General features: G+C 60.5%; 1 protein-coding gene across 1 annotated transcript; it reads left to right on the top strand.

Annotated features, from left to right (window-relative positions):
• The first annotated feature begins 548 nt into the window (after positions 1 to 548).
• On the top strand, positions 549 to 11,205 carry LOC104692521 (proline and arginine rich end leucine rich repeat protein). The gene is made up of 3 exons (XM_039565363.1): positions 549 to 620; positions 6,913 to 7,864; positions 9,378 to 11,205. The coding sequence occupies exons 2-3, from the start codon at positions 6,928 to 6,930 to the stop codon at positions 9,554 to 9,556; spliced, it is 1,116 nt and encodes a 371-aa protein (XP_039421297.1). The 5' UTR covers positions 549 to 620; positions 6,913 to 6,927; the 3' UTR covers positions 9,557 to 11,205.
• Positions 11,206 to 12,203: the final 998 nt, after the last annotated feature.

The following is a 12,203-nucleotide window of genomic DNA, read 5'->3' as shown; positions in this document are numbered from 1 at the left end:
ATGAAGAGCCACCAGGATTTCAATTAAAGCTCATCACAGCTGGCAGCAAACCAACCCCTGCATCCCATTTTCCAGCTTCCATCTGCCAGGCGGCCCCGGGAGCCGGGGAAATCGGGATGTGGGGACAGCTGGGAGCCCCCCTGGGTGGTGACAGGGGACAGCCACCCGCTGGAAAACTCCATCCCCAACTCCCGCTCCTGGGAAAGCGAGGGCAGGGCTTATTGCAGTGATTAATTAGCTTTGTTTTGAAACAAGGAGCAGCGGGAGGAGGAGGAGGAGGAGGAGGAGGAGGGGGAGGAATTGTTGCCGAGCGCCAGAGCCGCGTGTGCGCCGAGCCCGCCGTGCTCGGCTGCCAGAGAAAGACGTGATTGTTGTCACCGTGCCTCGCTCGCAGCCCTCCCAGTGCTCCCAGCCCTCCCAGTGCTCCCAGCCCTCCCAGCCCTCCGCCCCCCGCGCTCCCACCGCTCCCAGCAACAAAACCCCCGCGCCCCGACCGGGCTCGCTCGAGGAGGAGGAGGAGGAGGAGGAGGAGGTGGAGGAGGAGGAGGAGGGAGAGAGAAGCCAGAGAGAAACTTGTGCTGGGGATTAAGAGAGGCAGGAGGAGGGAGAGGTGCGCACAGGTAAGCTCTGGGCAGGTGTTTCCCCCCCGGGCTCTTCTCACCTCGCCTGAGCTTCCCACCCAGGACGCCGCCACGCTCCTGCCCTCTCCAGCCTCCCTTCCATCCCAAAAAACATCTGTTCTCCCTCTTTTCCCCCCTCTCCTCTTGGTTCTTCTGTCCTGCAGCGCTCGGGAGTCTTTGTTCTCTCCCTCTGCCCCGGTTGCAGGAGTTTCTCTCGGCGTGGGGTGGAGAACGGGGGGGTTTTGGGGGCTGTGGGGTCACAGGGAAGTCCCGGGGGTGTGACAGCGCTGCGGCCACTGCCAGGCGCTTTTTGGGGGGACCCTTTGTGTGTCCCCCACTCCACCTGTGCTCCCCCACACCCCAAACCTCAGCACGTTTCGCTCAGCAGCCAAACTGGGAGGGTCGGGGGGGCTGCAAAGCCCAAACTGGGGGCGTCGGGGGCCAGAACTGGGGGAGCCCTGGGAGCTGCACAGCCCCAGCCATGCCCGGGGCAATCCCCAGCCTTGGGAAGAAGGAGGGAAAACAAGCAAGGAAAGGGAGAGGCTGAGAGGGGAAAGGACCCCTCCGGAGCCAGGAATGCCACCAGGAATGTCACCTCCGGGGACATCGGGGCACCTCGTCCTGCCTGGGGCAGGGGCTGCGGAGACGGACGGGGCTTGAAGGGGCTCTGGGGGGCTGCTCCCGTCTCCCCGCACCGGACTGGGAACAGGGAATTTCGGAGAGGACCGGAGCGAGGTGGGAGCGAGCAGCCCGACAGCTCCAGGGCCACTTCCAGCGGGCTGCGTTTCAGCCCAAAATGTAGCTGGTAAAGCCCTTCTTTCCTGCCTGCACCGCACCGAGCATTCCCAGGGAATTCAAACCCACTTTTCCTGCCCGGAGCCAGCTCAGCTCCAGGTGGGCGGGGAGGTGCAGCCCCCTCCCCGCGCCCCCCAAAGTGAGGGTCCCGTTTGGAGCCCGCTCTTCGTCCCCGCTCGGGCAGGAGACGATGGGAGGAACAACCGGGAAATGATCGCCGAAATCCTGGGAAAAGGCTTTTTGTTGCTTGGAAGAGGCACATCCCAAACCTGCCCTTCCCCGCCGGCTGGAGAGGTTTAGGGAAAAGCAGCTCCAAAGTGAAACATGGGAATTCATCCCCCCGGCGCTGCGGGCGAAGCGCGCGGCACGTGAGGGCTCGGGAACTTCCCTGGGATCCCGCGATCCCGGCCCTGCCTCGTGTGGCCCCCGTGGCATCCCAGAGCTGCCACCCGGGAAGCGCAGCGCCCTTTCCCGGGACAGCCAGAATGCGGGAATGCTGTCGCTGCTCCCGGGGGAGCGAGGGATCAGCGCTTCCAGCCGGGGAGAGATAAAAGCGCAGTCGTGGGAGGTTTCCTCTGCCCTTGGAAGAGGCTGGAGAGGAGGGAACGAGGCGTCGGAGCCGCTTCCCACCCTGAGGGAAAAGCGGAGTGGGGCGAGGCTGCTGCGTGGGGTGGGAGGAGGGAGCGGGGCGCGTGTGGGGTCCGGGCCGGCGGCGCTTTGGCAGCGGCTCCTGCCGGGATTCGCTTTTGTCCCTGTCCAGCCATTCCCGCTGCGTGTGGCAGCGGGATCCGAGCCGGGAGTGGCGCTGGGAAGGGTCGGGACACGCAGGGAGGGGAGGAATTCCTGCCAGGGAGAAGGCAGCGGGAAGGTGCTCCCTGCCAGGGCCGCCTTCCCACGGGCGCTGCTGCCGGAGGAGGGGGCAGAGGGCGGGATGAGCCTTTGGGAAGGATCCCGGGGACTGTGGCATCGCTCCTGGCACGCAGGAGCCCGGCGGGTGTCACCCAGCCCCGCATGGACACAGCGCCTTCCCAGCGGGAATGCGGCGGGACCAAGTCCCGGCTCCAGCCCGGCTCCGCTGCTCGCTGGGAAAGGGCTGGGAAAGGGCTGGGAAAGGGCGAGAACCGCGGGGTTGTTGCATCAGGGCTGCGCCTCCCAGGGGACCCCTGGGTGACAGCCTGGCTGCCCGCTCTCTTTTCCACGATTCCCAGCGCTCCAGAGCTGCTGGAGAACGAGCTCTGCGTTGGGCCAGGCTCTTGCAGAGCCACGAGCGGTGTTGGACGCGAGGGAAGCCAAGGAAGGAGCTTTGCCGGATCCTTGTGGTTATTTTTATCTCGCTCTCCTTGTTCTCCTCCAACACTCCCGTTCCCAGGCGGGGAGGGGGCTTTTCCCCCACCAGGAATGACGGGAATTGAGGGACGGTGTGAGAGGAGCTAACAACGAGCTGGAAAGGGGCTCTGCTCCAGCCATCCGGGCTTTTCCTGCCTCTCCCAAGGCTAAAATTCCCTTTATCCCTCCGCGGGAGCAGATCTTGGACAACTATCCGGATCCAGCTGCTCCCTGCTCCCCTCACTGCTGCAGGAAGCACCCGAGGGGCCGAGCGGGGACCTCTGATGGTGACAAATCCCCCCCGGTGACCTTTGCATGGCTCCTTCTCGCCCTGGGCTGGCGGCTTCTCCCTGCCCTTGGCGCCCATCCCGGGGCTGGCAGCCGGCGCTGCTGGGAGCTGGGGGTTACTGGGATGCAGGGAAGAGAAACTATGTGCAAAGCAAACCCCAGCGGCATTCGGGGCTGGAATTTCCAGCTGTTGCGCCGGGGGGTTTTTTTGTCCATTGTAAAGGGGGATGGCTGAGGAAGCAGCTGCCTCCTTCTGGGAAAAACCCCGGCATCTGTTGGGTGCCTCGGCCTTGCAGCCAGGCCAAGCTCAGCGGCTCGGGAGGTGTCAGGACTGGTTTTATCCATGAATTGAGCCTTTTTTCCACGCCAGGCCCTCGGTTTCCTGAATTCCTGCGTTGCTCCATGACTTAACTTTGTTCCAGTGGCTCGGATTCCTTGTGGGCAGCTGGAATCGGAGCTGTGCTGTCCGTCGGGAGCGACGGCAAAGCTCGGGAGGGGAGGTTGGCTGTGCTGGGCCTCTGGTCGCTGCTCCTGCAGGATCAGGGGGTGGGATTTGGGAATTTGGCTCCTGGCACTCACGCCAGTAAATCCAACTGGATGGAGAACAGACTTCCAAATGTTCCAGGTCCGGGGAGAGCTGGCTTGGAATCTTCCAGAGGGTTGGAGACGATTGTGATGCTTGTGGTGGCCTCGGGCTCGTTGCATCCCTGGTTTTTTGGGAATGTCACTGGTTTCCTGCAGTTTGCTTAGAAGTGGGTCCTGCTTTCCCCAGGCAGGCTGGGGACCGGCATCAGAGGAGGGCGGTGGCAGTGCCACAGAGCTGGGACAGTCCCCGCGGGGATGTGGGTGGATAAAAGGGGCCGCGTCCGCCTCCCGCCACTTCCCATCTGTGCCGACAAAATCCCACAGGATGCCGTCACTCTCCAGCCGGGATTCCTGGCTCTGGTGGCTGTTCCCCCTCTGTGCCGAGTCCCCGAACATCTGGGATGTCAAATCCTCGTGCGGAGGGGACGGGGCAGGCTCAGGCAGCTCCTGCTGCCAGCGGGGTGACAGCGCTGCCCTGTGCCCTGCCCTGCTGGGACATTGCTGGGTGGCCTGAGCAGATCCAACACCTGGATCACAGCATGTCCTGGCTGGAATATTGTGTCCTGGATGGAATAGCAGCTCCCATCTGGGATATCACCTCCCAGCTGGAATATCATGTCCCAGCTGCTTCCTCCCCTCCTCACCAGGCCAAACTCAGCCCTCAGCCCCTGCCGCTCCCTCAGGAGTTTGTGGGGATTAAAATTCAGGTTCTGGAGCAGAGGAAAAACCCCATGGAAATCTCTAGGACCTCATGGAAAGCTCTGGGACAACGTGGAGCAAGATCCATGTGCTGTGGCTGGGAAAGGAGCAGGATGCTGACGGAATGGGATGCTGGAGGAATTGGAAGGGCACTGCACAAACACATCCCTGTCACGGATTTTCCCATTCTCCGGACACTGAATCCGGAATGCGGGGACAGGAGCGCGTCCATCCCCAACCAGGACCTGCCGCAGGATCAGGATCCGGCAGCTTTGGGCTCCGCTGGCTCCTTCCCTGCTCCTCCCTTCCCCCAGCGAGATGCCAGAGCCCTGATGGAAAGCAGCCGGCTCGGGAGGCGTGCGGGGTTAACCAGAGCCAGATGGGAGCCCGGAGGAGCAGGCTGGGCCCGCAGCGGGGAGCGAGAACGGGATCTTTTCCTGGAGAAAGTCAATTCCTTGGAGCCTCAGGAAAGCACGTGATGGCTTCAAAGGGAGCCGGGCTGGCAGAGGCGGCCCTGGAAGCGGGTGGCCCGTCCAGGGTGGGATGCAGATCCCGCCGGGAAGCAACAGGGGGTTGGTGCGGCCCCGTCCCTGTGGTTCCCAGGTCGGGTGGGGGCTTTTCCCCCTCCAGGGATGATGGAAATTGGGGGCTCCAGATGTGGGGAGAGATGGAAATGGTCAGGCAAGGGAAGATGGGCAGCGAATCCCACTCTGCTGTGCTGGGTGGGAGAGCTGGAAGTGCCTGATTTCCCTCTAAAATTGGCACCAGCAGCTCTGGCACCACCGAAGGCTTCTCCCATCCCGGCAGCACTTTCCCTTCCATTTCCCCTTCTTCCTCTGGTTTTCCTCATTTTCCTCCCTCTCCTCTGTCTCCACTCCCCTTCCCACTCTCCCTCTGCCTTGCCCTGCATCCAGCTCAGCTCTGATCCCTCCGGGGTGATGAATCCCACCGGGAAAAGCCTGGAGAGCCCCCCCGAGGTCTGTGCCCAGGAATCCCACCCCGATCCCGGCCTGCTCCAGCTGGGGAATGTGGGAGCATCCAAACACCTCCTGCACGGGGAGCTCCTCTGCTGGATCCCTCCATCCTCCAAGGCAGCAGCTGGAGAATTCCCAGAAAATCTGGCCAGGATGATCAAGGAACTGCTGTTCCAGGGAGGAGCAGGGATGGGACAGGAGGATAAGGACCCAGAGAAGAGGGAGAGGTGACCAGGGATGATGTCCAGGAGAAACTCCCTGACTTGGGGCACACTGACCTCGCCTGATCCCTCCCAATCTCCCACTGTGTCTCTTTCCAAATAATCAATGGGACTGGAGGGGCTGGACGGGTTCTGACGGCAGCACAGGGAGCTGTGGATCCCAACCCTTCCGGTGTTCCGACTTCGGAATGCCCTTTTCATCCCAGGGGCTGTTCTTCCTCCTGGGGCCATCCACCTCTCCTGCCCCGTTAACCGCTGCCGGATTCCCGATGCTTTTCCGCAGCCAGTTTCCTGCGGAATCACTGATTCGCTGGCTCGAGTGCCAAATGAAGCCCAATCCCTCAAGGTGTCCGGAGGGCTGATCCATCCTTCGGGAAGAGAGGATGGAAGAGTTCTCCAGGGAGGGACGGTGGAAAAATGGAATAAAACCCCAGATTGAACCAAAACCAACATTCCCCATGGATAACGGTGAGGCAGAGGGAGGATCCCGGGGATAACAGTGAATGAGAGAGGGATCTCATGGATATTGGTGAGCCTGAGAGAGGAATTCCATGGATAATGGTGAATGAGAGAGGGATCTCATGGATATTGGTGAGCCTGAGAGAGGAATTCCATGGATAATGGTGAGCCAGGAAGATGAATTTAATGGATAATGGTGAATGAGAGAGAGGGGATCCCATGGATAATGGTGAGGCAGGGAGGGATCCCATGGATAATGGTGAGGCAGGGAGAGGGATCCCATGGACACTGGTGAATGAGAGAGAGGGATCCCATGGATAATGGTTGAGGTAGGGGGGGCATCCCACAGATAACAATGAGCAAGGGAGAGAAATTCCATGGATAATGGTGAGCCAGAGGGATCCCATGGATAATGGTGAGGCAGGAGAGGAATTCCATGGATAATGGTGAGGCAGGGAGGGATCCCATGGATAATGGTTGAGGTAGGGGGGGCATCCCACGGATAACGATGAGCAAGGGAGAGAAATTCCATGGATAATGGTGAGCCAGGGATAGGAATTTAATGGATAAAGGTGAATGAGAGAGAGGGATCCCATGGTTAATGGTGAGGCAGGGAGGGATCCCATGGATAATGGTGAGCCAGAGGAATTCCATGGATAATGGTGAATGAGAGAGAGGGATCCCATGGATAATGGTTGAGGTAGGGGGGGGATCCCACAGATAACAATAAGCAAGGGAGAGGAATTCCATGGATAATGGTGAGCCAGGGATAGGGACCTCAGGGACTCCTGCCCTGGAGAGGGGTTGGATTTGAGGACGACTTCCAAAGGGAAGGAGAGAGGAAGGGAGGTGACAAAGGGACAAATCCCTGCACGCCAGCAGCGGGGAGGCGACAATTCCTCAACCAGCCCTTTCCCAACCCCCCCTCTCCTTCCCTCCCTTCAGGAAAACTCCTGGACCATGAAGGTGGCCCTGGCGTTGCTTCTCCCACTCGTGCTCGCCCTGGTGCCGCCGGCGAGCGGGCAGCGGCGCAAACCCCCGCGCAGACCCACCCGGCCGCCCGCGCCCTTCGAGGAGCCCGTGGAGCCCACGGAGCTGCCGCCTCCCCTCCCTCCGGGCCCTCCATCCGTGTTCCCCGACTGCCCTCGGGAATGCTACTGCCCGCCGGACTTCCCGTCGGCGCTGTACTGCGACAGCCGCAACCTGCGCACGGTGCCGGTGATCCCGCCCCGCATCCACTACCTGTACCTGCAGAACAACTTCATCGCCGACCTGCCCGAGGAGTCCTTCCGCAACGCCACCGGCCTCAAATGGGTCAACCTGGACAACAACCGCATCCGCAAGGTGGACAGGAGGGTGCTGGAGAAGCTGGAAAACCTCATCTTCCTCTACATGGAGAGGAACCAGCTGAAGGAGGTGCCCGCCTTCCTGCCGCCCAACCTGGAGCAGCTGCGGCTCAGCAGGAACCAGATCTCCAAGATCCCCGCCGGCGTCTTCAACAAGCTGGAGAACCTGGTGCTGCTGGACCTGCACCACAACAAGCTGAGCGACGGCGTCTTCAACAAGAACACCTTCAAGGGGCTCAAGAACCTCATGCAGCTCAACCTGGCCCACAACATCCTGAGGAAGATGCCCCCCGGTGTGCCCAGCGCCATCCACCAGCTCTTCCTGGACAGGAACAACATTGAGGACATCCCCAGCGATTATTTCAAGGAGTTTCCCAACCTGGCCTTCATCCGGCTCAACTACAACCAGATCTCGGATAAGGGGCTGCCCAAAAATTCCTTCAACCTCACCAACCTGCTGGTGCTGCACCTGGCCCACAACAAGCTCACCAACGTGCCCTTCATCAGCGCCAAGCTGGAGCACCTCTACCTGAACAACAACTCCATCGAGAGTGAGTCCCGCTGCTTGGGTGGGGTCTCTGGGGTGGTTTTTGGGGAGAAAAACCTTGGAAAGGTCGTTTCTCACCCGGTGGGATGTGATCCCTTCAGCGGTGGTGGGATGAGGCGGGAGCTACAAGGGTGGAGGGAGGATCTGGGTGGAAGGGGAGGAGCAGAGTGGAATCCCCCCGGTGCTGCAGGACTTGTCCCGGTTGTCTTCTTCGGGGCCACCTGCTCAGGGAAGGGCTCTTTCCCTGGCAAAAATCGGGATATTTAAGAAGAGTCTGGGCACGTATTTTAGGAACAGATGCCAAACACACGGCTCGGGATGGTGAGGAAATCACCCAGCTCTGCTCCCGAGCGGAGCCGTGCGGGGAAGGAGCGGGGAGAACGAGGCTGCCATGGAGGCAGAGCAGCCAGGGCCATTCCAGGGAAATCCAGCTGCAATTCCATGGGAGAGGAGCCTGGGATGCGTGGAAGCACAGCGAGCACAGAGGAGGAGACAGAATCCCACTGACTTCCAGTTCAGATTTCCAGGGCCTAAAGGGGCTCCAGGAGAGCTGGAGACAGACTTGGGATGAGGGATGGAGGGACAGGATGCAGGGAATGGCTTCCCACTGCCAGAGGGCAGGGATGGATGGGATATTGGGAAGGAATTCTGCTCTGGGAGAGAGGTGAGGGGCTGGGATGGAATTCCCAGAGGAGCTGTGGCTGCCCCGTCCCTGGGAGTATCCAAGGCTGGGTTGGAGCACCCTGGGATGGTGGAAGGTGTCCCTGCCCATGGCGGGGGTGGCACTGGGTGAGCTTTACGGTCCCTTCCAACCCAAACCATTCCAGGATTCCAGGATTCCTGGTCTCCCCAGATGTTCCCGCTGTTAGAGCTCCAGGACCCTGCTGTGATCACATCTGCCTCCAACCCTCATTAATCTGAATTTCAATCAAACCCCATCAAATTTGAGCCGGGGGGGGACCTTGGGATGCAGGTGGTGACTCCTGCTGGCTTCCCACATCCCCAGCATCCCGATCTTGCCAGCGTTTCCCATGGAGAGAAATCCCACACACGCCCTGGCCCAGCTTTTCCTCGCCTGTTTTCCCCAGTTTTCAGAAGGTTTCCATCCCCGGAGCCGGGTGCTGACATCAGAATCCCGCTGTTTATGTCCCATACCGTGGAATTCCAGAGGCGAGCAACGAGCTGGGTGCTGACGTTATCTCCGGCAAGACAGGGCTGGAGCGGGATTCCTTGATGTTTTTTTGGGAAGCTCGGGGCTGGCTCGGCAGGTTCCGGGAGAGGGATTGATCCCTTTTCTCTCCGGAACGCCACCGCATCCAGAGGAACGTGACCTACTTCGCTCCTGATCAAAAGCCAGATCTTTCCTCTCGCTGGGGCTTCGGGAACAGCCTGGGATTGACCCTTTTGGTAGCAAAGCAACCCCAATTTGGGGTTCAACAACAGCGGGGGGCTCAAGAATCCCTCTCCACATTCCCTTTTCCCTAACGGGCATCCCGCCGTTCCTCTCCTCTCCACAGAAATCAACGGCACGCAGATCTGCCCCACCTCGCTGGTGTCCATCCAGGATTTCTCGCCCTCCGACCTGGACAGTGTCCCCCGGCTCCGCTACCTGCGGCTGGACGGGAACCTCCTGAAGCCGCCAATCCCGCTGGACCTGATGCTGTGTTTCCGCCTCCTGCAGTCCGTGGTGTTTTAGCCCAGCCCTGCCTCTCCCAGGCCCGGCTTTGCTCGGACATTTCCCCCCAGCCCCGGCGGCGTTGGACACGCAGGACCCTCTCTCCTCCCTCTCCCCCCGCTCACTCCCCGCCTCCATCCCTCTCCCCTTTTCCCCCTTTTCCCCCCCTGCAGGGACACTCGTGGCTCCTTGGGGACCGCTCTCTGCAGGACAGCGCCGTGTCCCAGCTGCCACCCCAGGTCACAGCTGCCGGTCCTTGTCCCCCAGGCTGAGCCCGGAACCGCCTCCGCCTCTCCCGTCCCCAGCCAGCGGAGTTCCGGAGGGCTGGATTCGGTTCGGATGGAGCTGCCGGGCTCGGGCGTGTCCCTGCTCCCTGAGGGTGTCCCTGAGGACGATTCCCGGTGGGCTGGGGAGCGGGGATGGGCGGTGCCACGCGGGTGGGATCCGTGGAAGCGGAGGGAGGATGGATCCGGAGGATGGATCTGGGAATGAGGCAGCCGCGGATCGTGGCCAGAGCGGCACCCCAGGGGATGGGGACATGCTCCTGTCACCGGGGCCCTTCTGGAGGGCTTTGGCTCCACGTTTTTCTGGAGGAGGATCTAAATCCCTCCTGGAGCTGGGCGTTTGCCGGGATGGAGCAGGGAAGGTGTCCTGCCCCTGGATCCTGCGCCCGGTGTGGGCCACGCCTTCCCGCATCCCCCTCGGCCCCTTCCCGGATTCAAATCCCCCATCCCAGCACCGATCCATGGGGCCTCAGCCGCATCCCAGCATTCTGCGTCCACATCCATGGGATCACAGCCCCATCCTGAATCCTTCCCTCTGAGCTGGGGGGATGCAGGGCCCACAGCCCCATCCCAAAATCCTGCGCACTTCCCTGTAAAATCTGGGATCAAGGGCACATCCATGGGATCACAGCTTCATCCCAAAATCCTGCATCCTTCCCACTGAGCTCTGAGGATTCAGGGCCACATCCACGGCTCAGTTTCTCTCCGGAGCCAATCCCACATGACCGGGTTTTGCCTTTTTTTTTTATTAGAAATAAAAGGAAGGGAGAAGAAAAGGGAAGAATTACCCTTTAGAAGAGCTATTTTTATCCCTTCTCTTCCTCACATGTATCGCTTCCCCCTTTGATAGCTGTACCTGCATTTATAGGGTGTCCGGGTTTTGGGGGGATTATTCTCTTCTTTTCTTCCCGAGTCTCAGGATTTGGATTTAAAGGCCAAGCATTAGAGGGAGAAAAAAGGAAAAAAAAGAGAAAAAAAAAAAAAGATTCAAAATCCAACTGCAACGAGCATTAAATAAACCAAAGAAAGCTCCTTTCAGCAGAACTGACCCTTCCCGGGACGGCCACGGACGGGCACCGTGTCCTTCTCCCCGGGGATGGCACAGGGATGCTCCCCCCTTCTTCCATTCATTAAAACCCCGTGCTAATTAAGGAGGTTTTTTCCTGACGATAAAATCTCCTTTCGGGCTCTCCCTGCAGTTGGGTGGGACAGGATCCAGCCCTGAACCCGGATGGAACCCCCCTGGATGTATTTATATGATGTGTATATAGACTGGTAGAATGTACAGATATTCCTAGAGCCACGTGTACCTCCCGACCCAGCAACTTCATGGGATTTTCACTCCCACTCCCCGCAGCAGTGGAAATAAAATCATTCACAAGGGACCCCGAGCCTCTCCCCGATCCATCCTTGCCTTCCTCAGGCGCTGCCGCATCCAGGAGCAAAATTTCCTCGCCTGGAAGCAACTTCCCCAACGTTTTGGGCTGTTGGGGGTGTTTGGGGTTTAGTGGTGCTGGATTTGGGGAGGAATTCTTGGCTGGGAGGGTGGGGAGGGGTTGGGCTGGAATTCCCGGAGAATCTGTGGCCGCCCCATCCCTGGAAGTGTCCAAGGCCAGATTGGAGCAACCTGGGATCATGGCAAGCGTCCCTGCCCATGGGATGGGATGGGATTTAAGGTCCCTTGACCCCAAACCAGGGTTTTGACGGGTTGGGCTGACAGCTCGGGTGTCAAAGCTGGTGTCACACCTGTTGCTAGCCAGGTTCATGCCCTAACGAGCATCCCTGCTAATTAGGAGAGCCTCATCTTGGCTGCAGCCCCCGGGGCCCTGAGCATCACTGACAACCACGAGCTGCCCCCATGGCACCGGGGGAAGCCCTACAAACCTCCCCGGGGTGATTTTCCCAACGGGAACAGCCGGGAGGATCCTCAGGGAACGCACGGGGAGGGGGATCCGTGGCGGGGCTCGGGCTGCGCGTGTTCCCGCCCGAGTGGGGTGGGCGGCGGCAGCGGCTGCTCCTTCTGCCCGTCCCCAAAACCCGCTCCTGCTGCTGCTCTCCCCACGTGAATCCCGAGCGGAGAGGGAGGACGGGTGTGGGAGAAGGTGTGAGGATGTGGGATGAGGCGGGGGCCGCTCCCGGCAGGGTTTGTGTGCGTTCGTGGTGTGCAGAGCAGGTGCAGGCACCCACCCGCCCCCCAAAATCCCGCTGTTTCGTAACCAGCGCGTGAATCCCCCGCTCCCAGGGGTGTTTTCCCTCCCTGGGGAAGTCAGATCCGTCTCCCACAGGGAGATGAGCACCCCAAACCGGTTCTTGCTCCCTACAAAGCCTCGGTGTCCCCATGGGAGCGGGAGTGGGGCTCTGAGAGTGGGATGCTGCTCCTGTGG

The sequence above is a fragment of the Corvus cornix genome, chromosome 26, assembly GCF_000738735.6.
Source record: "Corvus cornix cornix isolate S_Up_H32 chromosome 26, ASM73873v5, whole genome shotgun sequence".
NCBI classification, from domain to species: domain Eukaryota; kingdom Metazoa; phylum Chordata; class Aves; order Passeriformes; family Corvidae; genus Corvus; species Corvus cornix.
The sequence above is the reverse complement of the archived record's forward strand: the minus strand, read 5'-3'. Positions and strand labels throughout refer to the sequence as shown.

Excerpts from the sequence above, each read along its gene's own strand:
- LOC104692521 (XM_039565363.1), top strand. The coding sequence starts at position 6,928 with ATGAAGGTGGCCCTGGCGTTGCTTCTCCCACTCGTGCTCGCCCTGGTG. Across the intron at positions 7,865-9,377 it reads GAACAACAACTCCATCGAGA|AAATCAACGGCACGCAGATC; the intron begins GTGAGTCCCGCT and ends TCCTCTCCACAG.